Source organism: Grus americana, chromosome 19 (assembly GCF_028858705.1).
Source record: "Grus americana isolate bGruAme1 chromosome 19, bGruAme1.mat, whole genome shotgun sequence".
NCBI classification, from domain to species: domain Eukaryota; kingdom Metazoa; phylum Chordata; class Aves; order Gruiformes; family Gruidae; genus Grus; species Grus americana.
Window position 1 is genome coordinate 905303 of NC_072870.1, and position 27239 is coordinate 932541.

General features: G+C 52.7%; 2 protein-coding genes across 6 annotated transcripts in view; one reads left to right on the plus strand and one right to left on the minus strand.

The window, feature by feature from the left end:
- MTMR4 (myotubularin related protein 4) overlaps positions 1-20974 on the minus strand; it is a 56789-nt gene extending 35815 nt beyond the window's left edge. Inside the window, exons 1-2 of one of the 3 annotated variants that reach the window (XM_054847432.1) lie at positions 20928-20974; positions 234-307 (exon numbers count right to left, since the gene is read on the minus strand). In XM_054847432.1, coding sequence (XP_054703407.1) covers positions 234-236 — 3 coding nt within the window. In that variant the 5' untranslated portion in view covers positions 237-307; positions 20928-20974. Of the gene's footprint in view, positions 1-233; positions 308-432; positions 604-9238; positions 9301-20927 lie in introns of those variants that run through there. The other 2 variants (XM_054847433.1, XM_054847434.1) reach the window with 2 other exon arrangements.
- A 436-nt stretch (positions 20975-21410) lies between these two features.
- On the plus strand, positions 21411-26859 carry LOC129215175 (caspase-1-like). Of its 3 annotated transcripts, none has more exons than XM_054847871.1 (10): positions 21411-22030; positions 22515-22560; positions 23082-23354; positions 23683-23819; positions 24072-24248; positions 24448-24682; positions 24812-24964; positions 25608-25717; positions 26043-26148; positions 26430-26859. In XM_054847871.1, exons 2-9 carry the CDS (start codon positions 22554-22556, stop codon positions 26133-26135), a joined length of 1185 nt encoding a protein of 394 aa, XP_054703846.1. In that variant the 5' UTR covers positions 21411-22030; positions 22515-22553; the 3' UTR covers positions 26136-26148; positions 26430-26859. The 3 variants fall into 3 exon arrangements, with proteins under 3 accessions (XP_054703846.1, XP_054703848.1, XP_054703847.1); XM_054847873.1 differs by lacking the exon at positions 21411-22030 and adding an exon at positions 22359-22377; XM_054847872.1 differs by lacking the exon at positions 21411-22030 and having other exon boundaries at positions 22412-22560.
- The last annotated feature ends 380 nt before the right edge of the window (positions 26860-27239 follow it).

Sequence of the window (27239 nt, forward strand, 5' to 3'; positions counted from 1 at the left end):
ACTTTTTTCCCCAGCATATTGCAATAACGAGTTTAGGGGTAAACAGCATCTTGGCCACAGTAATAAGAGCTCCATATATTATACTATTATATACAACACACAATACTATAGTACTCTTCTTTCCCATTCTTGTATTTATTCTCATACATTTAGCAGCAGTACAAGATTTGGACGTACAAAGAATGAACAAAACCACCCACAGAAGCCAGAGACAAACTAGAATATATACTCACCATACTCAGACACCGTCTAAAATCTCCTCGTTCAATCACAACTCAGTCTCTTCTTGTTCTTCCACTAGTCCCACCTGCAGCAAAAAGGAGACAACCCACAGCAGAAGTTTAGCTCAACAGTAATGATACTGCAGTATGAAAACAGAGGGGGAAAACCAAAAGCCCAAGAGCCCAGCACCCTGCATGTAGCATTGCCAACCTCTATTTAGTGCCCTTTTCAGGATTCAGCATCGCAGAGGGACATCAAATCCTTTTGGTCAGCCACTACACACAGCATGCAGGACTTGTTACCCAGTGGCGCACACTGGCCAGTATCCCAAACACACCTCGGGGCAGCATGGGAGGGAGCTGAAGGAAGGAAGACTCGGTCATTATGGATCAAGGACTTGGGGAGGATCCTTCTTCATACAGAACTTGGGTGTTTGGAGAAGATCGCTGTTGGCTTGGGGGAAAACTCCCTCTAAAATCCAGTCTTGGCTGCCTGGGAGGTAGGGCAGGACGCAAGAGCTCAAAGCGCCACACAAAAACTAGCGGCACTTCTGCCAGCTTCCCCATGAGCAGCAGGACTGGTCACAGGGGGGTTTTGTAGTGGGGGGCAAAAGCCAAGAAGCAAAACTTGAGCAAGGTCCTGCCCCAAGAAGATCCCTTCCAATGGCACCAGATGGTTCCACAGGTGATCCTGGGATTCCCACAGAGGAAAAGAGCCTGATATGGGACCATCTGATCACCAACATCTCTCTCATCCGTCCAAACCCTGCCCTCCGCTCTGCTCTTTCAGCCCCGCACAGGGGACTGAATTACACAGTTAAACACTGCAGCTGGAAGTGCGCTGAGAGCCCTGCACCACTCACCCACCTGTACAGCCCCTTTGCTGTGCACGGGTAGCATGGAAATCTGCACACACATGTCCCAACAGTCTTAAAATAACAGTGTTTTAAGCGGGGATATTCAGTATTTAAGCCTAGCCTGAAGATGGCTTAGAGCTCATTGACTGAACTTGTTTTCTGCCAGTTCCCAGCACCCTGTAGCATACCAAAGCTCCAGGAATCCTCAAGGTCTTTCGTAAGTTTTGCTGCCATTTGGGGTAAATTTTTTTCCTCCTTAGATGAAATACAAGCGTCAACAAATGTGGAACTGGAGAGCATCTAAACATCTCACACAACATACCCCAGCTGAGAATTACTCCTCCTCCTGCCATCAAGGAATTGGGTCGACTACAGAAGTGTTTCTGAATACCTACTCAAGACTTTCCTTCCACTCGGGGATGTCTTTCCCAGCCCAGAATTAAGTGAGGTTTGACACCCACACATCAGAAGGCCAAACTGAATGCCAGCACTAAGGAGTCATTTTTGAAATGCAGTCTTCGTCATGAGCAGGCAGCACCCAAGTCTTGCAGCACTGCTGCATGACGGAGCTCCCACCCTGCTCCAGCAGCGCCGGGAGGAGAACAGGAGTTCAGAAAGGATTCAAAACTTGTGCACTACATTACCCTACAGTTAAAAGCATATCAGCAAGTTTCAGGAAAATATGACAAAACCCACAATAGGAATCAACTTTTTTTTCTAGGAAAGCAGAAAAAGCCAAATACTGCAACATTCCCCTTCAAACCCAGATCCAGCCTGTCTCTCCAACTATTAAAAAAACCCCTTTTTCCTCACTATTTAGCAAAATGGCCACACATATCAGACTCCATATAGAGAAAAAAATAATCTAGTAGTAGCTTACCAAGCCACCAGGAAAAGTCGCTGCCAGATGGTGACTTACAAATTAGGTGAAAAGCACAATTAGCAAGGGAAGTAACATGTTCAGTAATTTGAAGATACCTGAATTATTGATAACGTTGAATGACACACCAGTACTTTTCCTGCTGTACGCTTTGTACCAATTTATTAAATCATTGCTAATGCCTACTTCAGTTTCTCACTTCCTCCCTTGTAAGAGAAGTTGGTAATCGCTAGAAACTGCGATTCTCTTTGGCTACGTCACGTTTGAGGATGTTCCTCCTCGCTCCCGTCCCCCAAGCTATTCTTGAAAGCCAGTTGCCCAAGAGGAAGCAGTTCACTGCAGCCCAAGACTCCCACAGCTGCATTAGCTCAGCCGGCAGGAATGCTGCCACTCCTCCGCCTCCGAGGGCTTCCTCCTCCTGGCCAGAGCAGGGATGAAGCTGAAGGGGCTCCTGAGGATTTATGGAGTGATGGAAGCCAGGAGATACCACAAAACCCCAAGTGCTGCTTGTACCACCACAGAAAGCCTGGGGCCTCCAGCACTACCGGAATTACACCTGGCCCAGCCCACCCATCTGCAGGCAACTTCGCTCGTGCACTTGTGCGGCTCCACATGCTCCTCCGCTGGCATCCCGAACGCATCCCCCTGTTCTCAGGGCTGCGGTCCCCCTCCTTTCAAAGGCTGGGTGTTTGACTGGCTCCTGGCTCTGCTGCCGTGGCTTCCAGCCCACAGTCTCCAGCCCTCAGGAGGGAGGATGGCAGCTGCCCAACAGGCCCAGCACCACTGCCTCTGGGCTGGCACCTACCACCATCCCTCTGGAAGTCACACGTGTGGTTTTGCAGCTGCTCGATGAGCTGTTTCCCATGCAGGAGGCTGGATTCCCCCAAAATCCAGGTCAGAAGCTCCCCTAAAATCTCAGTCACAGGGAGTGGGCTGGAGCTGGCCACCTGCCATGCCCAGCCAAGGCGGAGGCTGACACTGCCCAAGTAAATGAAGAGAGGACCAGAGACAGACAAGACAAAAAAGGATGAAACTGGAGAGAAGATAAAAGAGCACGATGACCTTTCACGCACGGATGGAAACCACAGCCCAGAGCCTCACGCTGTTCTGCTGCTGTGCAATCATGGGCCATGGCCGGTGGCCAGCAAAGCCGGCAGCCCGCTGCCCTCCCCAGTGCTCGGCTGGAGGGAGGCACAGGACGGCACTAGCGGTGCCGGTCATGCTGACGAGGCTGGCGGGGTGATGCTGCATGACACACCTGGGCTGGGGGGAGTAGAGAAAATAACTCACTTGAACGTTTTTATAGACTGCATCCTACCCTGGAACTATTCATCTCGGAGCCAAACCCTCAGATAATGAGGAAGTGTCAGAATTGAGAACACTCGTAAAAAATCCTAATTTGTTCTCCCCATAGCCCTCTTGCCCGCGTGACTCACGCGTGTTATTGCACATTTTGTTACACAACCGTCTTATTTCCTCCAGGGATCTTTGCCTTTCCCAGTGTGAAACAGAGTGGCGGGGACCGAAGCAGCGGCCGTCTTGAAACCTCTGACCCTGTTTGCTGCAGAAGCTAGAAGAGCCATGGGGGCTGCGAGAACAGAGCCTGGACAGAAGGACTGAGCTCTGCTTGCAGAGCTGGACCCGTTGTCGTCCTCCTCCGGGACGCTCAGCCACCACCGGAGCCAAACATTTCACAGACAATCAGTGACTGTTCTCCATTTTCTGAATTGCAGCTCTGGACTCAAACACCCAGGTTGCAAACAAGCTGCAAGCCAAGTCAAGGTGCGATATAAACCGTACGTGCACAAGAAAACCCGACTCTCCAAGCAAACAATTAGACTGTCAAAAAAATCAGGAGGAACGTTTACATTCTCTCTGCCTCTCCATGTCTCACAGAGGTGCCGTGAAAGCATATCACCGCTTCACCGGTGCGTATTTACAGCAGCCTCACAGAAAAGCTTGTGAAAAGCTTAATAGCCCTGCCTTCAGCACAGCTTGATTAACGACAGTGAGCCAGGCTTAGGAAACGCTGAATAATAAGGAACAGCACGGCCGCTCCCTGCATTGCCTGCCGTTGGCACGCTACAGGGAGCAGAGGTCCTTCGGGAGGGAGGAAGATGTCCGTCGGGGCACACAGGGTCTTTCAGATGTGCACGCGGAGCTTTGGAAAGGTGGGAAATGCAGCAAGCGCCGATTACGGCTTCCAGCCTCGTTAGTGCTGCTGTGACGCAGTTTTCGGTGTGCGGCCCAGCTGAGGTGGGTGGCCCCTCTGGCAGTTCCACACTTCCCACTACAAGACTCGTTTTTAATTGCTTGTAAAACTTTGCCAATTGTTTGCAGTTGGAATGAAGCTCTCCGCACTCAGCGCCTGCCCCAGGCAGAGATTTTGTTTTAATTTCAGCTAAAATGGCAGAGTTAGTCCTGATGTATTTAACGGGAAAAACCAAGTCCCAATATTAAACAGGGGATGTTAGAAGAAACAACCAGGAACCCTATTAGCCTTATTTTGATCCCAAACAAAACAGAAGAGTCATCTCAAACCTCTCAACTAATTAGAGGCTAAAAATATAATTGTCAGACCACAGTCATATGCAAAGCAGATTGTACAGGATGGTCTTTGTTACTTAAAACAAAATCACAGGTCTGAGGGCTGATTCTAATGAAGGTCGCTACCAGCTGGTCTTCAACAACAAAAAACTTTTACTGATGAATAATTATTAAAAAGAAAAGATTGGGCTACCAGAGCTTAGGAACGCCACAGTAACACCAGATGACGATGACAAGCTGTTGAAGCATTCAGATGTTGTGCAGCGCTAAGCGATCATAATTTAACTGCATACGGGTATAACTGGAGGCAAGGTATGAATTTGGAGATACAGAATTACTGCTGTCCTCCAGGTCATGTACCTTAGAGGACCCCCCAGTCACCTCTGCATGAGCTGCCGGACAAGGAGCAGGCAAAAAGCCTACTGCAATAATACATACAAGGAGTAAACAGCAGAGGCGGCGAATTGATGGCATTTCTGTCCCCAGTGCTGCTGGGACCATGGCTACAACTGCCTCCAGGTGGTCAATGCTCAGACAGCAAGCTTGAAGCTGTCAAAAAACCCATGTAGTGATCCAAAGCAAAACAAACTTGCATATACAGCTTTAAAAAAAAAAAATTAAATAAAGAGAAGACTTGCTCAATATGTTTAAGTATTTATACAAAGTATAGTCAGCTCTGGGCAACTCTGCTGACAGGGATATAACTCAATCCAATTACTGGTAGATGAAGTTTCAGAATTGGATAAATTCCATCAAGCTTATGAAAAAAGCTGTCCTTTTTACTGCTTAGAGTACTTAAATGCACCAGATATTTTTTTTTGTCCAGGTTTGAACATGCGAATGCCCACAGGCCTTGGAGTAAGCCGAGCGATGCCTTCAGCACACCTCACCTCCAGCCACTCTTCCCAAGGAGATCGGTGACTTGGGGTTACAGACTGAATCTCACGTTCAAAGTAAACCTACCTGTGAGATGCAGGGAAGGTAAGAGATGTTCTCCCAGGGGAGGGGGTACCTGCCATGGTACTGCAGCGCTGCATGTGCTTCCCCTGTCCCGAGTACCAGGGGTCTCAGACCAAGAAGGAACATGACACGGACATCATCTCGCTCAGCACACGGCACAGAACCACATACCGCCCCAGAGCTGAACCACCCTGGCTTACCCACAGCCATCACAGCCGCTGGGACAGGGTAATGGCTTGCAAAGCCTTCCTGGCCATCCAATCCAAGAGTCAGTTCATGACTAAAATGCCCTGAAACTGTTTTCCTTCATATTGAAAAACAATCAAGACCTCTTTGAAGACTGATTAGGCTCCACTTGCATTTGAAGCAGGAACATCTAGTTTCAAACATGGGATTGCACCCCAGAAATCAGACCAGGACACATAAAGCAGCTCTTTGCAGGACTGTAGAGAGACCGGGGAAAGCTGCTGCAGCCAGAAACACTCCTGGCTACACAGCACCATCCTACAAAAGAAATTCACCTTTTGGTCCTCAAAAACACACCCAGATTTGGCTAGTGCTTTGCTAGTCCTCATGCACATTCTCAGTCTGAGTTTACACAGCTGTACAGTGAAGATGTCAGAGGCCGTCCTCCGAGCCAGCGCCGTTATCGGTCATGGAGTCACACGGGTTGTTCACATCAAGACAGATTATCCAGCCCTGCTTCCCTGATAGCTAGGCATTGAGGAGGAGAGAAACAGCACATTCACATGCCAGCTGCAAAGGAGGGCAGATGAACATGTGCACGTGGATAAGATTACAGAGAGCGCAGAGCAGCAGGATAGGAACCAGAGCCACCTTGGGAAAGCAAATCCCTAAGGAAGTACTGAAGGAGCAGCAGAGCAAGGGAGAAAACAGGCAGAGCAAGTTCAGGGAAGGGATTTCAGGAGCACAACTGCTGCGGAGTCAAACCTCCTGAACAGTGAAGGGGGCGAGAATAACTTGGAGATTTTGCCAAGCTCAAGGTTTTTGCAGCAGCAGTTCCAGCACAGCAGGAAAGGCAGGTTGAGGAGGCGAGGGACTTCAGTCTGAACAGGTTACCTACGGGGGACTTACCATGAATGTGTGGGGGGGGCGGAAATCAGCCACAGGACTGAGCAGGAGCAGAGGTGAGCTTTGCTTTAACAAGGGAGAAACTACACAGCATGGGGAAGGATTCAAAGGCAGCTGGGAAATTGAGAATAAGGGGGAAGGAGAATGGCATAACAGGGGGGAAGAGACAGGACGCATGGTGTCAGGGGCAAGAGGAAAACTTGTGAAAACTGCAGGGAAAGGAGAAAAGTGCATGGGAAATGCAGAGGGGGAAGAGGGGATGTTGACACGGTATTTTGCCTTTTTTCCCTCTGAAGAAACAGGGTCCTCTGTAGTAAAAGGAAGTTTTGGAGAAGTACATACATAAGTGGAGAGAAGAGTGGGAGATAAAGTGTGGGAAGAGCAACGCAGACCCCAAGGGCAGAGACGCTGGTGGCAACAGGGGTCTCTGCTCGAGCTGGGCTGGGGTGAAGACCCTGGGATGGGAGCAGCACAGGTAATTTTGGGGTTCATGCTGACGAATGATGTAGAAGTGAGGACTGCTGAGCACGGAAGAGACAGCAAAAGCGGCAGCAGTGGAAGGAAAGATGCAGGAATGGAGAAGAGGGTGTGGAAAGCTAGACAGGGAAATGGGCAAACAAGACAAGAGCTCAGGGGAGGAAAATACCACTAGAGTTTGAGAAATGTCTAACTCAATAGGCCGGGCCAGAGATACACATGCAGTGAAGACCTGCTACCCATCTCTGTGTTCAAGCCCAGGGAATAGCTTAGCCTGGGACAGTCTCAAAGCAGTCTAACAACAACTTGTTTTGCAGAAGAAGGAAGAAAAAGGGGAGAGGGAGATCCTTACAGCACATCCAAGCTGTAGGACCACTTCTCCAGCACCATTCTGTCCATCCCATCCTTTCCTCTGCCAAGGTCACCCTGCCACACCTCGTTCAGCCAGGACTCAGAAGAGATGGATACATAGAGGAGCCAGTAAAAGTTTACACCATGTGCTCGGGCAGACAGACTGACAGATGCCAGCTTGGAAGACACCTACAGCAAGAAGGGTCCAGCAGTGCCAGCCAGATGTCACCAAGGTGTGCAGGATTACAAGTGAAGAGAACAGAGCCTAGCGCTTTGCTAGACCCCTAACAAGCACTGCTATCCATTGCTGCAATGATTTTAAGCATAATTAATTTCAGCAGCATGCCTGCCAGCTGACTCCACTCTTTAATGACAGCGAAACCAGAGTTTCAAGGGGAAACCAGTAACAACAAAGGAAGTCCCACACACCGCAGAGTGAGGACCGTTAGCCTGTGTTACTCAAGACCATCTCCTTTCTCTGACCAAGGCTGTGGCAGTGAAATACCTTGCTTTGCAGACAAAGCAGCCGAGGGGCTGGGGGCAGCCGGTGGCACCAGGTGGCAGCAGCACACCAGGGATGCTCCCCTGCCAGGTCAGCCTCTGCTCCTCCTTCATCTTCCTAACCAACTGGCAGGGAACAGGGACTGGCAAAGGCTCTGCACGATGTCATGCTGCCATCGCTGCACTGATTCATCTCCCTTCATAGCCAGCGAGAAGCTGAGACACCAGCAGAGAGTGAGACAGACCCCTCATTCATTTCAACGGCACATGGAGAAACCATGCACCTACGGAGCCCCTCACTGCCCCCATGCCATCCCCACCGGCCTTTCATCCTGAGCCGGCAGAGGAGGGATTCGAAGCCAAGGCTCTGAGCTGAACTTCATAACCACCAGACTAACGGAGACAGGAAGCACAGCTTTGGCAAACATTTCCAAAGCCCCCTGTAACTCCAGCCCGTTGTTCTCCAGTTTTGTTTGCTTTTCTTTAAAAAAGCAGTTGGGACATTTCAAGTCACAATTAAGCCTTTATTCAAGTACAGACAATTGCCTGGTCCCTACCCAAAGCAGCGCAGATGGACCCATCCCAGCTGCAATCCAGGCTCCTGCCTGCTCCCAGGGGTCCTCTGGGCTCCCTCTCGCTCTGCCACTGGCAGCCCTGTTACCTCTTTCCACGCCACACCTTGCACAGATTTTAACTCAATCTCAGGAAGGAAGCAGCAACAGCTTCAAGGAAACGGTGCCTGCGCTACTGAGGTCACATCCCAAGTCTCCAGGCTGGAGAAGCGCTGTCTAAACTGGTCTCTGTGCAAACACTCATTTCTTCTTAGGCAACGGGAGCATTCGCCTTTTAATTCCTGTCAACTTGTGGAGTCTTTGACAGCCATGGTTTTCTCTGAAAGGCAGTCTTTGTGACTGCAGAAAAAAAAAAAAAAAAGCCTGAAATATGTGACCCAAATGCACCAGAAGGCTCAGAAATCAAAAGAGAAAGTCCTGAAGTGTGCCACTGCGCCTCTCCAACCCACCCCATCTTTCCCAAGCCAAGCTCATGGCTCTTCAGAGCACCCAGCTGCAACACACTCATACTCATCATCTGGGTATTTTAAAATAATTTCAACCCAACAGCAGCCACACAACTTCACCCCTGTTGCTATTACAAATATAACTTCTATTATTCTTTTATACAGGTGCATGAACATACCCATCCGGTATTATTTTAGAAGTCCTAAGGTTTCTAAGGCATGTCCCTGCAGCCAGCAGACAGGACCTACGGGGGAACTATATCTCTCGGTAAAGGCAGCTGGAGGCCAGGCAGGACACCTTTGGCATCCAAACCTGGACTAAACTGATACTTGCCTGCAAGCACCTGAATCCTCCCTGGGATTCAATAGAAACAGTGTCTGAAAGAAAAAAAAAAAAATTGCTGTTATTCCAGGTGATCACATGCCCTATAGCAGTCCTGCAACACCACTGGGTTTGACAGCCCTGAGACAGCCACACCTCCAGCTCCAGCTGTGCCTCCGCAGTGCTGAAACCCCTGGGGCTCGTTCTGCATGTGCTGCTGACCAGAGGCAGACCCCAGGCCAGACCCCAGACACTATCATCATTTGCACGCAAAATTTCTAGGAGAGACCGTTTTCTCCAAGAGCAGCTTTCTTCCACGGGAATAAAATGAAGCAGTTTTTAGTTGTACATGAAAAACCTACGACAAACTAGAGCAGGTCTGAGAGGACACCAGAGCATAGATTTCTTCTCTTGACTCACCCAAACCAAGTCACCCAAACCAAGCCCAGTTTCCCCAGTAGCCTCCCCACAGCCAGCCACACCGATGGGAAGAGGAGGATCCTGTGCCAGGGTCTGCAGCGCTGACAGCAACGTCCAACCGCTTGAAACGTAGCTGGGAACACTGTCTGCTAAATGCTCTTCCCTGCTCCTGGTGGAAACCCAGTTCCTCTCTAAAACTTGCAATAATCGCACCATTATCAAGTTAAGTACACAACTCAACCTTCCACAGGAAGGGCACTCTAAAACAGAGCGACAAACATCTGCTCAGGGTTTCTACCATCGAGCTACAGGAAGACAGATGACCACGAGACGAGAGGAAAACCCTTGAGAGTTGTTATTAATAAAGTTAAGAGCTCACTTTCGATTACACGTTCAGCTTAAAACCTCTCGCTTTTTGCTGAGCATGGTCATCCTGCCAGCTCCTGCGGAAGTGCCGGGTTTGCGGGCAGTTTCTGCAGTACGTTATGATGGCAGCCTGGACGTCCTCGTTCCCTCCGCCACTGTGGAGAGGAGACCTCTCAGGGTTTTGTGTTGTCACCGCTGCTCTTCCCAATTAGGCACGTACAGCAACCAACTCAGAAACCTGCCCTTCATGAGGCTTTTTCTTGGAGTGGTATCCCTTCCAATACCAAGCAATACCTAACTTGGCCTTTAACAATTCCCCTTTCCCACCCCAAGCCCCCAAAAATCTCTGGTTTAAGAAGGTTAAACTGGAGCCTCTGGTCTTTAATTTTTAGGCATCTAGAGCCTTCAAAAATGTTTTGCACTTGCGCAGTAGAAAATCATGTGAAGGGACTGCCTTGCACACTGACCTGCTCTCATTAATAAAATCACCTCAAACAATGTGGGCAGGACAGTAAGTTCAGGTGAGCTTAATTGCTACCATCTCTGCTCTCAACCATGAGCTTAACTGTTTCTAAAAACAGTGCTGTCCATGACGTCCACTCAAAAGGCACTCTTAGAAAGGGAAATCCCCAGCCAATCAATAAAAGGAGAGAGAAGGCAATTCGATATATATAGCAAGTTGCCTGCTTATCTAGCGGTAAGAGCTGCACAAATTCACACGCACTGTCCCTTACCCGCTGCCAGCTTCCACCAGGACAGGGTACGAAGGCCACACGACACACTCAGTACTGAAAGGAGCCTGATGATTTATACTCATATGCTGCAATTCACACAATCTTTTTTTAGTGCTAGGAACAGATGCTGGGATTTCTTACCTTAAGCATTAAAACTGTATTAAAACCATTAAGGATCATATTTCTGCCTCTAAAAGGTGGAGGACAAAAATGAAATGCATCAGACCTACTGTATCAATACAAAGACCAATCTCCGAAAACAACGGGGTTTTTATCATCTTTGCTCAAATATGAGACAGTCACCTTCTCCCTGCCAGTGCATCACTGACACGCACAGACAAAATCCCATGGCCGCTAAACCAGCGGCAGATCTATCAGCAATTTCAGCTGAAGCCAGGTTTTCCCCAGCTCTGCTTATTCATTCCAGCACACACTCTGCAACGCAGACCAGCACCCAGGGCTGCAGCAGAATGGCTCCAGGTGCTGGCAGCAACGGAAAACCGGCAGAGCAGAAAGCTGCGTCTTTGAAAGAAGTCAGTCGCGGCACTCGAGGAGGTGTCCTTCCCATCTTCTTTCGCTCCAGTAACAACGCTTTGCTCTGTTTTTGGGGGGTGGGAGGAAGCAGGAGTGGCAGCACAGCTATCTGCAGCACAAGTGCAGTGGGGTCCCAGCTGCTGAGCTCCCCGCTCCCCAGGGAACTCCAACAGATGAATCGGCCGCTCGCCCAAGCTTCGATTTTGGCTGCTTTGTCATTAGTAAAACACGCTGAAAATGTGACTTCCTCTGCTACAAGGATCAGACCTATTGAACCTTTACTGAAAAGTCTAAGTAACTTCCTCTCATATTTCAACAAAAGAAGGCAAGCCCAGAGGCAGAACAGTTTCTCTCATACTTCTGGAAATTCCACTAGTAGAAACACCTACTGGAGAAGGAAGAATGCATTGGGGGGGTGGGGGAGAGAGTTTCACTTTTCATCAAGTCTGTGCTTTATAATAAACAAAACAGTCCACTTTACAGGATGAAAACACTTTTGCTTCCTCTTTTGCCTCATTTAGCAACACCAATGAAAGCTCTGCACACTGTTGCCTAATGAGGCAGTTAAGAAGATCTGCACAGAACCTCTGCATTCAACAGTTTTATATTAAAAAATAATCTCCAATTACTCTCCTTGCTGAATAAAACAGCCTGTGTCTAGGATCATCTCATCCAGCATCCAGAGGCACTTGGCTACCCTCTTTCCGATGGAAATGCTTAGAACAGGCAGTAGAAAGGTACCTGTCTGCCCGCTGGCGTGCCAGGAGGGGCGACACTCCCCAGAGAGCAAAGCTAGCAGACTGAATATATTACCTTTTAAAATTACAGAAAGGGGAAAGAGCAAAGAACAGAGTAGGTAAGAAACAATCTCGTGCCAGTCCAAGAAGTGCAAAGGGCAGGAAGGAGGGGTACGAGTCCCTTGCTGGCACACAGCAGCCCTGGCATCCACTCCCTGTGGATCCACATCCCGTTTGCGCTGGCTGCCTGCCCATAGCACGGCATTCCCTCCGGCAGCTGCCTGCAATATGTCTCCAGGCCGCCCTATAATGAGCACAGTACCTTGGATGCTGGAAGCTACCAGCTCTCCTAACGGGAACGGTCAGCAGTGTGAGTCAGCCACAGGCACAAGAGGGGACATGACCAATTCTTCAGAGAAAAGCATGCCTGTTCATTCATCTCTTCTGATCATTTATTCATCTTACAGTACTGCAAGGGCTTCCCTGCAGGCCCGGCTCCTCTCTAAGTCCATCAAATCTCAGCCTGAGGCAACTCCGCTAATTATCTCTTCCTGCACCTTCAGCAAGCGGAAAAGCTCCTCTCCACTGTTCTTCACGCTACCAACCTGCTGTGCTACCAAAAGAAAGCATCTGCTTTGCTGGGGTTGGCACCCTAATAGCTCACAGTATCGTGACATTATACAAAAACACAGAGTCAACATCATTGCTTAATGTTTCAGGCAAAGATTAATTTTGCCCAGGTCACCTCTCCAAAAGACACAGCCTTCCCAAAGCTCCCACTCGGTATTCTCACCAGGCACTGCAGACGCCCACTGGAAGGATCACAACTGCCAGGCTGAGGAACAGAAGCGAAGCTGTTACAGCCGTCGGGCCATCAGCAGAAGGATCAGAGCAAAGCTGCTGCAGCAACAACCCTGAGGCACAGCTTCCACTCCAGACAGAGGACCACCACACACTGCGCTACAGGACGGTGCAGTCTGGCAAAGCTACGGGGAAGTCTGGGACTTGTTCTTAGGTCCCCTTGGGGATTTCGGGACATACCTACACCATGGCCCCTTCCCTTACCGCAGGACTTGTAACGAAAAGATAGTGTATTCTTGGCGTTATGTGCGCTTTAGTTACAACTGCCGCTGGGATGACGCACCACAGGTTTAAAACCCCCTGGAAAATAGGGACTTCACAGCTTAAACAAGCACTTCTCCTTTGAAATCAAGGTACTTTTCTTCCCATAGGCAGCTAAACCCAAACATGAAAGCCCAGTGTACATCAATAACAGACATTCAGAGCCGACAGACTTTTCACCTGCCTGAGTTAGGGACAACAAGGCCCTGAGCAGGGCAGCAGTGTGGGAGCTGAAGCAGGAATGGAAAGGATATATAGCACTGGGTTATCCCAGGAATGATAAAACTCCTTAAATCTAGTAATAAAATTACTTTTTAAAGGCACTGTACTGCACTAGCTCCAATACCAACCTGAGCCTAACAGCATCAGAGCTGGCATCACTACCCAAATTCATGATCAGTTGATTACCAGACCATCAGCTCAGCTAGGCTTCAACCTCTTTGTGAAGAGCCACTGCTGATGTCAGCTCTGTCCCTCTCCCTCTTCCCGCAAAAGGGAAAGGGGCAGCATGCTGAGCCCCTGGCACCTTGTGGAAACCAGGTCCAGGCAGAGAAGTTTCCTTGCTGCAAGCAAGATGAGATTTCTCTTTGTCTGGACCTGCACGCCCCCCCCATATCCACTGCTACTTGCTGGGTTTGCACACATATCCACGGCCTCCAGATACCACCAGAGAGGTGTGCAGAAACAGAGGGCACAGGGAGCTTTCCTTTCCTAGAGTAGTCACCTCTTGTCAGCTGCTTGCTAAGGGTGTGGATATGAAAAACGCAAGCCAGTAGCTCCCCGACAGGGAAATAATAAGTGCTGGCACTTTCTAGAAGCAGATCTCCCCTCCATACGAGACGGGTGATGAACAGCCTTGTGCAGGTGAGAGATATGTTTGCAGAGGACTGAGAAGAACCACTCACATTGTCTAGAAGCACAAAGGATTCAAATACACAGAAAGAAAAGCTGATACCCCAGAAAAAGGAGACAGAGTTAATCCCCCTGCAGGGATCCCAGCCATTGCGCTAACCCATTGGGACTGTAGGGAAATGGCTGCCCAGAAGCATGGCAGACACAGGCAGATACTCATCACACCAGAGCTCAGCAGCAGTTCCCCAAGTCACGAGGATCTCAGCTTTAAAAAAAAAAAAACCAACAACGAAAAAAACCCCCCAAAACCACAACAAAAACCAGCACTGAACTATAGCATCAGAGGAAATAACTCCCATGTACAGACAACATAAAAGAATCAGGCTGTGACAAACCCCAGACTCACACCACTCGTCACATTGGAGGAGCACTGGAGAAGGAACAAGGGGCTGACAAAGGCCCAAAAAAGTTGACAACAGGACTCCAAAATATGAACTGTACTTCAGCACAGCCAAAGGCAAAATTTAACACCCCAGGTCACTGGTAACGTACAGCAGACACAGCACCATCAGTGGTACATAAAGCATCTTAAAAAAAAAAAAAAAATCTCTGATGCTTCCAGAAGAGCTCACCAAATCCCACTTCACTGTGCATCTTCCCACCTACCCCCCCAGCTATGTGACAGCTGTGCTTCTGTACTTCCCCCATCCAAACACAGCTTTCTGCCCCACCACCACAGGCTGCTCCCTTTCACATCTGACTTCAGCTTCCCCGAGCCTTGTGACTCAAAAGACACACTTCCACTTACTCAAGTCTGCCCTTGAGGGCAGCACAGGCTTTTTGGTTTGCACCCAGATGCCATGGTCTTGCTCCAAGGTTTTCAGCAGCAATACAACATTTTAGCCTTTGGGAAATTCAGCCTACTGTTAGGGAAGGAAGGCAGAAGTGCCTTTGGTACGGGGGTAGCTGCAGCCCTGACCTGGTGGGAAGCAGGAAAGGGGCTGCACAGTCTGGCCAGAAAGCAGAAGCAAGTACAAGCCCAGACGATGCTGACTGGGGTGAGAGGCAACAACTTCAGGGCTCCTTACGTCCTCCTAAACCTACACCTGAACCCCCCTGGGTCAGGGGGAGCCCATTGGGTGACGATGCTGCCAGGTGGTACCGGCAGGCAAGCCATGCTGCAGAAAGCACAGGCACCAACCCGAGCCCTGGGCTGGCAGCCAGCCACACTCTCCCCGAGTACCCTCGGTGAGATGTCCTCAAAACTGGGTGTAGGTGCCTCATAAACGAGATACTAAAAGGGACAACAGCTTCCCTCATTCATGTCAAATTGTGACACAGAGTTCTACCTGGTTCTGTCACGTTGTGCGCTGGCAGTACCGCGTGCTACAGCCAGTCATGCTCCAGCAATAAAGTGCACTTCTGCCAACTACTTTGAAAGATTTAAAAAAAAAAAAATTTTATTGTGAATCTAGGCAGTAGTCGAAACAACAGAGGCAACTGAATAGATTTATGCTGGATTGCCACAAGGCACTCATCCATTCGGAGAAATCTGGCTACTTCAACAAGTTTCTAGAATAAAACAACAAAACCCTCTGAAGCTTCCAGAAGGAACAATGCGAACTGCACCCCTCGCTCGGAGCAGTCCTCAGCCTCAGCAGAGTCCAAGCAATTGAGCTGCCTGTAAAGTAGAAATGCTTTGAGGGTCCTTACCATAAAGCTGTCACTCACAAGCAGTACCATGTCCAAGCACGTTCTGCCAGAGCGAACAATTCCACAATTTCATTTTGCAATGAAGAACTGGTCAGATTGGAAAAGGAACAATGACTCTGCTTTCCAGTCAGTGCTGTCCGAGCCATGAAATGGATGCAAGCTGAGCCCTAGGGAATACCCTGCCCTGAATGTGGGCTTAAGTTCAGATACAAGACTTTGCCCCCGAGCAGATGAGTTGTGAGCTGAGTCTACCTATGTCTCTGCTGCCAGGACAGACTCCTCCAAAAAGAGGTGGAGCTGACAGCAATCAGCTGCCTCAGCAAAAGTCACCAGGTTTAGCTTCTTGCTAGGTCTCAGAGGTGCCCAACATACGGCCTGTACTTTGCTATCAGAACACTCCCATCCACTTTATTCCCAAGGCGTAGGTCCTCATTGCCATCCCTCCCGTGAATGCCATGCCCACAGTGCGATCAGATTCTCACCCTTGCAAGAGACAGAGTGATATTTCTTTCCCCCAGGAAAATAAATACTGGGAAAAGCAAAACTCTATTGTGCATGCCCAGGACAGCTGACCTTCACAGGGTTTATAGTGCAAGAGATCAGCTGTATCAAACGCACTGTTGAGCAAACACTCCACCTAGAAGACAAGCAATATGATCCATGAGGGAAGGAAGATTGGTATTGCTCTAAATCAGAGACTAACAGGAATAAGGCACTGACAAATGCACACAACATGAAGGGAAGCTCTAAGCCCAGTAACTCGACACGTGTTGAAACAGAATATACAGACACGTAACTCTCCTCTCTTGGGACAGGCCCTGGGCAGGCTTCTCCCTCTTGAAGAAGAAAGTTGAGGGCATCTCTCAACTGAGAAAGAGCGACAAAGTCAAAATAATAAGTAACAACAAAGTCATTACCACTGCAAAGAGCAGGAACCATCTGTTTAATTTTGTTGTTGCTATGTCCCATTAATGTTATCTCCCCTGGGAAAGGCAAGACACTGTACCATGGTACACACACCACTTAGGTCTGCAGAAAGATGCTGCAAAACAAATCCCATGCAAAGCTATTCCCACGATTCAATCCCCATCCCCAGCAAAGTGCAGCGCCCTGGAGAAGGGGAAGGAGCTCCTGCAGCTCAGCGGCAAACCCAGATACAGAGTGAATGGAGGCTCCACACCAACACCTGGGCGTGAGGAAGGCTGAGCATAAACACAGCAGGAGAGCTGTTCGGGAGCTGTGTCGGAAGGAGTCTCGATAGACCCCAAACTTCTGCGTGTGTCAAACCCTCTCAGCAGCCGTAAGACTGACCAAACCAGCGATAAATGAAGCAAAGCTGGAGGGAAATAGATGGCAGGTAAGGGGGATGTGTGTGCATGGCCCAAAAAGGACTCCAGGCTTAGAAAGAAAGGCTCCCTGATACCAGCCCATGCTCTCTGGCAGGAAAACTGGCTCATTTCAAATGGGATTCAACCACTGAATGTGTTGCAGTTTCATTTCAGCTCATGCTCCCAGTTAAGAGAGCTGATCTTCCTGTGCAGGCAAGAAACCAGGCACCACCCCGCCATACACAGCAGCACAGTGCATTACTGCTGCCGGAGCCTTTCAAATGAATCGTGACGTCTAAAGCCCCAGCTGCAAAGCTGAAGCACCTCACACCAGGGCAGTTTCCTTCCTCGCAGAAATTCATCATCTCCAATGGAAAGTATGCCTGATTTCCTTGGATTTGGTTCTGGGCCACGAGGTGCAGATGCAGCTGTACTTGTTGCAAAGGCAGAAAGCAAGACAGCAACTAAACAACACACACTCGAAAGTAGGCCTGAACAGGCATTTACTATTTATAAGCTAATCATCTGATCCCTCCTAAGGGAAATCCTATCCTTTCGGGCTGTTGAGAGTGTGCGTAACTGCACAGTCTCCGCAGGACTGCTAAGAAGGAACAGAAGGGAAGCAATTATACCGGCGAGGAGTGCACTCAAAGTGCCTGGACAAAATTCCTCCCTGCTCCGTAACAGCACAGGCATCCTCCTGGAGAACAAGCCAGGGATTACGAGCAGGGATTAATCTGTTACGCTAATTTGCTAAGAGCAAAGTAATTTTTTAAATAGCTCTCTTATCCATTCATCATTATCTAAAAAGGCTCTGATCTAGTTCTGCAAATGTTGACATTTTCCTGCAAGCAGTGATAGAGAAGAGTCTCATGATAAGAGCCCGCATCGAAACCCAGAAACATGCCAACAAGCAGAAAACTGTGGCTGGCTGGAGCTACCTTGGGCAAGCAAGGGTGGAAGAGAAAGGTACGAACTTTCATAATTGCTTGCTGGTTATTAATTCTTGGGGGAATGTTCCCATCCTGGGAAGTTGAGCGTGATGTGCAAGTATGCAGCACTAACTTTTTTTTTTTCCTCCTGTTCACATTTCTCCCTGATAAAAATAATCTGGGTTAGATTATACTGATTTTCTTGTAAAACAGCGCTCAGCCATCTCCAATGCAACTGCACACACTCAGTGCAACCACACACACCCCCAAGAAACAACCTCATTTTCTCTCTAGCCTCCTTTTTAATTCACTTACCAAACTATTACTGAGAACAACTCTCTCCCTCAGATGACAGCAGCCTCCAAAGATGAGCTGAGGATACAGAACAGGAGTGGAACTAGCTCTGTCTCAAACAGCACAGATTAAAGCAACATCTCTTGGAGAAGAAGGCATAGCTCCCTGAGCAATCCTCACAAATGGGGCAGACAAGAGACACCCAGGTCTGGTGTCTGCCTTCAGGTGAGCAAAGCTGAGCGAGAGGCAGGCCGCCAGGAGGGGGAATCGCTGCACACATCATGCCGGTTGCTCCCACCAGAGCCGGGACAAGGGCGACTTTGAAAAGCCCCACGTGAACAAAAAACAAAAGCAAGCCAGTGCATATTTTGGCAGATCAAGATAACAATAAAAGCTGGCACAGCGGCATTCTCCAAAGCCTCCGTATTGTGGTAAGATCTAGCACTAAAGCTTCCCTTGATTTTGAGGTGGGTTTTTTTTTTTCCTCTTTTTTCTTTTAGCTTGCTACAGACAAATCTGACAGCTAAGTGACACTGTCAGCCAAGACAGAAGGCCTGGAAGGACACTGCTGCAAAACTAACAGCAATGATACATCTGAGGAAATTTCCCTGTTCATGCTGCCTCAGAAAAATCAAATAACTCACTGTCACTGTAAACAGATTCCTGCAAACGCAGCAAAGGAAAGGGGAAACCAGGTGTTCCTAGAAATTAATAAGTAAAACTTTTAAATTTAGTTCCCAGTCTTCATCTCAGTTACTTGGATATTCATCTTGCAGCGAACACTGAGAGACATTACAGCCACCTTACAAACTCCCAAGCGGAGCAGACCACAGAACTTCCCAGGCTGTTAGCTGAGCTGCAATACTTGCCGCTGCTTTTATTAACAAAAGTATTGAGACTTGATGTAAAAATTGCCAGCAAATGCAAAGTCATCACTGACTTTGGGAAGTTTGTTCTCATGCTTGAATCTCTATCACTTAAAAATATACACTTTGGTTTCCACGCACGCACTTGTGTATCGCCACCAGCTATACTGAATTCCCACAGTCCAACTTGCATTCTCCACGAGTACACACAGACTGACCAAATCTTCCCTCAACTTCTTGTTGGATGAAGCAGATGGAGTTATCATCACTTTGTCTCTGAACTCTGCCCAGCTTTCCACCAGCCTTCGCACCACACGCAGACAGTAAACTCAGGTGCAGAAGTGTTTGCACCAGTGAGAGGTGAGCTAACACGCCCTCTCCTTCTCCACAGCGAGGTATCAAAGACCACCTCTGCCTGCCTGCCTGCCTCCAGCCTCAACATAGCCATGAACCCGTGCAAAAAGCACTGCTCCCTAGGGCAGGCCTCACTCCTTCCTCCCTGGCTTCTCTGTTGGTGTAACAGACTTGCTATCCCTGAGCAGTTTGCTTGGTCATAGATGCACGGCCTCACCAAAAGCACAGTGCCAAACTAATCACACCACTGTATATCACCCTCATCTTTTATTCTCTGCTCTGCACTCTAACTTGCTTGTGGGCTTCATCAGCTTTTAGCTGCAAACTTTCTTCAGGTCATTGACAAAATCAGCAGTAGGATCCTTACGACTGTTAACATAATGTCCCCAGTAATGTTCTGGGAGCCACCAACTTAACACAGGTTATTTTGAACTCATCCTCCTTCAGTTAATTCAGCAAGAAAACCCAAAGGCATCGTAGCAAATGTTTTAGGGAAACCTATGTTTACAACACATAGTCATTTGAGGGTGTTTGGTTTTTTTTTCCCAATAACCGTCAAACCTGCAACAACACCGTCTCCACGCCAAACCACCAAACTTTGGCCACCAGCAGTTTCAAACCAGCGCAGAAAGCTTCGCCAGCTCCCGACAAGGGGAGGAGGCACCTTCTCCAAAAACCAGCAACGTGTGCGGGGGCACCGGGCAAACCCCACCCGGCGGGACGCAGGCGAGGGGAGCCCCCGGCATAATAACCAGCTCCACGTCGTTACCGCGGTCGGTGCGGCTCAAGGATCCCCTACCCGCGGGACCCCCACGGCTCCCGCCGGGCAGGGACGGCCCTTGGCAGGAGGCGCTGCCCTCCCGGGGCCGAGGTCTCCCGCCGGCGGGCACGGCTCACCGAGCCTAGAGGCCGCCCGCTGCTGCCGCGGGGCTGGGGAAGGGCTGCCGCTGCCGGTACGGCTGGGCGCAGGCCCCGCAGAGCCGCCAGACCGAGCGGCAGGGCCGGCAGCCTCCGCCCCGGGCCCGACCCGGCGGAAGCTCCGCGTCTCGCTCCTTCTTAACGTGAGCCAGCCTGCACCGCCCCCGGCGGCACCTCGGGGCCGCCCCCCGCCGGTCACCGGCCACCCCGCGCCGCAGCGGGCAGCAGCGCAGGCCGGCCCGGGCCCGCCGCCACCGCCGGCCCCACCGGGACCGGGCCGCGGGGCCGCCATCGCCGCCTCAGCGCTGCCGCCATCGTGCCGGCAGCCGCCCCTCACAGACAGGCCCCGGGGAGGCCCCGCTCACCGGGCGGCGAGGGGGAGGAGCAGGGCCCGGCCGGGCTGCGGGGAGAAGCCTGAGGAGCGTCGTGGGGCTCGGGCAGAGTAGGGCCAGGACGGGGACAGAGGCCGCGCTCGGGGCCCCGGGGGAGCAGCGGCGGCAGGAGAGGAGGGGGGAACCGGCGGGGTCTCACCTGGCTCCGTCCGCGCCGCTCCCGCCTCTGCCGCGTGCAGCTCCCTGCCCTGCCCCCCCCACCGACCCGCGCGACGCAGCCAATCAGCACCCGGCACCACCGGCACCGCTGACCAATGAACAGAGCGAACGCGTCCCCGCCCAGCGCCACCGGCCGCCAGAGCACGCCCTTCTCCTCGCCAGCAAGCCTATCCCGTGACCCGGCGCGGCTCGCGGCGCGGCGCGGGATCCAGTACCCGGCGTCCAATGAGAAATCACAGCGCGTCCCATTACAGCCAATCCGCGGCCGGACAACCCTTCCCCTCAGAAAAGGGCGGGCGAAAATAACCGGAGGGGGGGGAGGGCGTTCCCTCACGTGACCGGCCGGTGACCGGGCCCCTTCACCCCCCGTCTGGACCCGGGGAACCGGCCGCGGGGGGGGCCCGGGGGAGGGAGCGGCCCGGGGGGCGGCAGGGGGCCTGGAGGCAGAGGCACCCCCCCCCCACACACACACACACACACACACAGTGCCCCGGGGGTACGTGCCCCACACCGTCCTCCGGCGCAGGCAGCAGCCGCCCGCCGAGGGCCGTGGTGCGGGCAGCCCGGGGGGAGCCCAGGCCCCTCACGGGCAGCGCCGCCTCCCCCGAGCGGTGTCCTGGCCGCTGGGGTCTTGTCACAGGCTCCGTCTTGGGCGCTTGGAGTGGCGGTGTGGCAGGCCTCCCCTGCGGGCCTGTGGAAGCCTTTGAGGTGGTAAAAAGATCTCTAGGCTGCCCTGTTTGACCACCCTGCTCAGCCTTCGGCAGCCGCAGTGCTCCGTGGTCGCTGCCTGCCTCCACCTCCCAAACGGCTGGGTGTCCCCCTTCCCCACGGCTCCTCCCTGGGCCTCCCCATCGTTGGCGTTACTTCTGCCATTCCCACCCGGGTCTCACCCTACGCTCAACCTGCCCTGCGAAACAGCCCTGATAATATAGTTATGGGGTGTTCTTACACTCCAGATTTTACATTTCAGGCAGGCTCCCCTTCCCCCTCACGCCTGTGGGATGGAGATGGGGCTGGTGAACCCTTGGGTGGATGAGGATGCTGCGACCCAAGGCAGTGTCTCCCCGCCAGCGCCTGGACACGGTAGGATGAGGAAGGGGCGAGCCCAGCTCAGCCCCAGACAGGTCTGGAGGGTTCAAGGGTGTGTGAACAGAGGGGATGTTGGTCCTTGGCAGAGGATGGCCACCTCTGCCTGGCCCTTGGACTGCAAGCTGCAAGCAGAGCTGCCAGGTGCCTGGCTCTGAGAGGTGCAGGAGGGCTGGGAGCCTCCTCCTCGCCCCGCGGGTGCTGGGTGTTGTGGTGCTGGGGCTAGTTGCACGTGTTCATGATGCCCCAGTGTCACAGGGGTGTGCTGAGTACCCCCAGGAGGAAATCTGAGCATGGATGCAAAGGGCGCAAGGGCTCTGGCCACACGCCCGGAGGGCTCTCAGGTGCGTGCTGGGCTATAGGTGACCACGGGGGCTTGGGCGGGGTATGGCAACAGCCCAGGAGTGGGGCCAAGTGGGGAGACAGGAAATGAAGCTCTGACGATATTTGCTTTCATTTTCCCCCTCTGCTGCGGAAATAGACTTCGTGGCTGCTTCAGCAGGCTGGGGACTGAGAGGCAATGGCGGGTAAGTACAGCCAGCAGTGCTGGGGCTCACTGGTGGGATGGGGGCCTGGCCGGGTCCTGCCTGGGTGCTGCTCAGGTCCTGCTCACCCTGGCCAGCCTGATGCACAGGGGCACCATGCAGCATGCAGGCTGGGGCCCAGGACTTTGCATCCCTGAGTTGCTGGGGCTCTGCTCCTTGCAAATGTATCCCCTGGGGCACTTTGAGTTCGTGGGAAAAGGGGGAGGTGGGTCTTGGCAGGGGAAGCCCCCGGGGTGGGCAATGAAGGAGGGAGCAGCACCCTGAGTTGGCAGTGGGGAAGGGGAGCACCCAGGAGGGATCAGCAGCTGGGGGGGGGGGAGGGCAATAGGGAAGGGGACAGCACCCAGGGGAGGCGATGGGGAAGGGGGAGCAGTTAGAGGGGTGATGGGGAAGGGATCAGCACTCAGGGGAGGCAATGGGGAAGAGGAAGCACCCGAAGCAGACAGTGGGGTAGGAGGACCCATGGCGTGGGGACTCTAGGCACTGACGGGGCTGCCCTGCAGACAAGCTGCTGCTGAATGTGCGGACAGACTTTGTGAAGCGTGTGAGCAAGCCGCTGATCTCTGGGCTGCTGGACGAGCTGCTGGCCCAAGGGGTGCTGAACCTGGAGGAGGTGGACGAGGTGCAGGATAGATACACGGTGCGCACCGACAAAGCCCGCTGCCTCATCGACAACGTGCGCCTGAAGGGCCCCAGGGCCAGTCAGATCTTCATCGACAGCCTCAGGAGGTGTGATGGCACCTTGGCGGAGCAGCTGGGTCTGGTCGCTGAGTCGGGTGAGAGATGCGGGGCCATGGTGTGGCCCTGGCCACGCTGGGGCTCCCAGCACCTCCGGGAGGGTGTTGAAGGAAAGCCTGGCCCTGGCAGGTGTCTGGGGCCTGAAGGCAAGTGGCAGTTGGGCATCCCTGGTGTCACTGCTCTGTGGCATTGACTCCCCCTTGCCATGCAGTGACAACAGGGCACTCAGGGGTGGCCGTGCCCTGTGGGGCTGAACAGGGACCCCTAAGGGGCAGAGCCTAGCTCCGCTTGCCTGCCCATGCCCTGTGACAGTCCCCTCTTGCTGCAGGTGCTTCCCAGTGTAACTGCAGGGCTTTCTGCTTGCAGGGCCCCCCGCTGCACAGCTGGCCTCCCCCAACACTGAGGCTCCCGCTGGGCCCCCCACTGGCATCCAGGGCCAGCAGTGGATCCAGCAGTGCTCCCTGAGCGAGTACCAGCGCATCAGGGACACAGAAGGAAACCAGGTGCTGTGAGCAGAGCAGATGAGAGGAGGGCTGGAGCGTGGCCTGGACACCCTGCTGGAGCGGGCAGGGGCTTGCCAAGGGGACCCAGGGTCCTCGCTGACCCAGGAGCAGGGCAGGAGATGTGGGGAGATGTCCCAGGGACGGGGAGATGTGGTTGCTGCACCCCTGGGCTTTCTCTGCTATTAGCAGCCTGCCAAGAGAAGCCCCCTGCACCCACCCACCACTGAGTGCTGCCTGCCTCCCTCCTCACAGGTCTATCCCATACATCTGCCACGGGAGACGCGAACCCGTAGGGCCTTGCTCATCTGCAACATTGAGTTTGAGCACTTGAGACGGCGGGACGGAGCTGAAATGGACGTGGAGGGGATGAGGAAGCTGCTGGAAGGGCTGGGCTATGCGGTGGACGTCCATTGCAACTTAACTTCCGAGGTAAAGGACTGCACAAAGCAGCTGCCACCGGCCCTGGGAGTGGCACAGACCCTCCTTGCGTGCGTTGGTGATGGGAGGCTCAGGCACCACGGGGACACCTCTGTCCCCAGTGGCAGTGGCTCCTGCCCACAGCTGGTGGCTGGGTCTCCACACTGTTGGTCACAAGTGGCTGATGTTCCTTCCTTGTGCTGGTTTGCAGAGGATGGTTGCGGTCATGAATGATTTTGCACATCACAAAGACCACCGGACCTCTGACAGCACCTTCCTGGTCTTCATGTCCCATGGGGTCAGGGCTGGGCTCTGCGGGACCAAGAGCAAAGACGAGACCACAGACATCCTTTCCCTCGACATCATCTATGACAGGTTCAACAACAAGTGCTGCCAGGCGCTGCTGGGCAAACCCAAAGTGGTCATTGTCCAGTCCTGCCGTGGAGGTGAGTCCCCGCTACGAGGTGCCTGCGAGGCGAGCGAGCCAGCCAGGCTCTCCCAGGGCACGTGAGCCCTGAGCACAGGGTGGAGACGGGACACCTCACCATCGCTGATGGCTGGCCCTGCCTTCCTAGGAAACGTAGGGTCCGTGATGGTGAGTGACTCCGCAGACCCTGCCATGCCCACTCCCAGCTCGGCTCACACAATCCCTGCAGGGCTGGAAAATGACGCAATCTGTGAAGTCCACCTGGAGAGTGATTTTGCCACTTTACATTCCTCCACGCCTGGTAAGCAGTTTCTGGAAATAGTTGCCCTGCCTGAAGGGCAGGCGAGGGCAACAGAACTCCCATTCCTGATGCCATGGGTCCCCTCCACACCTCCTCCTCCTCGAGGTGGGTTGTTGGGGGTCCCCTCCATCCAGTGACCACTTGGGCATTGCTCCAGCAGCCTCTGGAGAAGGCAGTGTCCCCCGATGCCAGGGTACAAGGCTACTCCAGGACACCCACAGATCCCTCTTAGTGGCACCAGGGCCAGAGCTTTGTGCCCCTGCCTGGCTGCCTTTCCTCACCTCGGCTCCAGCCCTCCCCACCGGCTCTGCCTGCGCTCCTTCCCCAGCCAACTGATCTCAGTGCAGTCGCTGGCTGGGGGAAATTGTCTTCTCCCGCTGGGTGACAGATGGCTCCAGGCCGTGCCAGCCTGGCAGCTGGCGTGGCTGGGAGCATGGGAGAGCAGAGAGGCTTGAAGAAAATCTTCACATCACTTCTGCCTTCCCTAGGATGCCCTGTCCTTTTGCCATGCTGTGGGTTGGATGGGCCAAATACAATGATCTCAGCGAAGGTGCTCTAGTCTCCTGCTCCAGCACCCAGCATTAATCACTGTTGCAGTGAGGGACACCAGTGAAATCACACTTGACATCTTCTGTCTCCCCAGATACCGTCTCCTGGAGACACCCAGTAACCGGCTCCATTTTCATCCAGTGCCTGATAGAGCAGTTTCGAAAACATGCCTGTAACAGCGACTTACAGGAGATCTTCCGAAAGGTGAGGCTGGGTAGTTAACTGCAGCCATGCCAGTGGTCAGAAATACGGCTCAGAGCAGGGCTCAGGCCAGGGCAGGCCATTTCTCAGCGGGGAGCAGGCTCTATCAAAAAGGGGTCTGGTTTGGCCTGGAAAGTCAGCTGGATCCCTGGAGGCATCAGCGCCCTGCCACGTGGTGGGCACACGTGAGCCCATCGTGTTGGTGCAGCCCATGGCATCCCTTGTGCCACCAGACGCATGCCCTGGGGATGCCTCCTGACTCCCTGCACCCTTCCCACGCTGGGAACGGAGCTGCTCACATTTCTCCCCGCTGTCTCTCTCACCCCAGGTCCAATATTCCTTTGGAAAATTCCCTCGGCAGTTGCCAGCGCAAGAACGGATTACAATGCTCAGGAAGTTCTACCTGTTCCCAGGTTTCTGATCTCCTGCCCACGGTGAGTCTCTTCACCTCGCACCTCTGCAGCAGACTTTTGTCTGTGCCCCAAACCCGGTACCTGGCCAGCGGGGAGGAGTGGGGAGAAATTCCCCGTCACTCCGGGGCTCCAGACCTTACGGCTCGGACCGGATATCCAAAGGATTTGTGTGCTGGTAGCTGGAGCCAGGCAGTGGCCTGACTCCATCCCCATCTCCCAGCTGGCTGTAGGAGAGACAGGCGCTCAAGGAACTCATTTCAGTAGCCCGCGTCTCAGGAGCTTCTCGGTCATGTTCTTGACAGGTGAAAAAACTACACGAACAGCAAAAGTGTTTGATTTAGGGGATAACACAGCAGAAAGCTCAAGGCAAACGCAGGCCTGCTCCAGAGAGATGCACTTCAGAAAACACAAGAGGAAAAGCCAAGAACAGCTCTGCAGAAACACAGTCAATCTCCAAACCAGCTACTTGTGCCCCCTCTGCGAGGCAATTACAAACAGACCTGTCCTCGGTCTCCTGTCCTTCTGTGGCCTCCAAACAGCCCCAAACTGAGCAAACCCTTCCCAGGGAGCAGCAGACACCTGGCTCTGGAGCACTGAACACAAAGCTGGTGAGCGTCTCTCTTAACTGTCCCCAGACAGAGCCCAGTTGCAAAAATCCATCACCCCCAGAGCTACTTCTGCCCCATCTCTGGCTTTACCCGTCACCTAATAAAGGCATTTTCATAGCAGACAGCACTGCTCCTCTGCCTTTAGCCCGCAGTGGGTGGATGGTCGTTACAGCCGGCAGTAGCTGCTGTTCCGTTGCCTCCTGGGGGTAAGGGGTGGGGGGAGACGCTGAGTAGGTGGGAGGTGAAAAATCAGAGGGAGCTCAGGGAGGAGGTGCCGCCCGCCTTTGGGGCTGGCTGGGCAGATGTGCTCCAGGGGGGTTTCCATGCCTCCCGCTTGCAAGATCGCAGCATCTCCTTGCTCAGGAGGCTTCCCCCAGTCCCCAATCCTCCCGCTGCCCCTGAGGTGGAGGAAGGACGCGATTTCCCCTGGGAGCCAAGAAAGATCCTCAAACCCGTGTCTAATGCTCACTGCTCCCACAGCTCTGCGTGTGACGGGCCCAGCCC

What these genes read in the sequence shown, in the direction of transcription:
- LOC129215175 (XM_054847871.1), top strand. An exon ending in GGGTCTGGTCGCTGAGTCGG is followed by an intron (nt 23,355 to 23,682) that starts GTGAGAGATGCG and finishes TTCTGCTTGCAG; the next exon opens with GGCCCCCCGCTGCACAGCTG. An exon ending in TTTACATTCCTCCACGCCTG is followed by an intron (nt 24,965 to 25,607) that starts GTAAGCAGTTTC and finishes CTGTCTCCCCAG; the next exon opens with ATACCGTCTCCTGGAGACAC.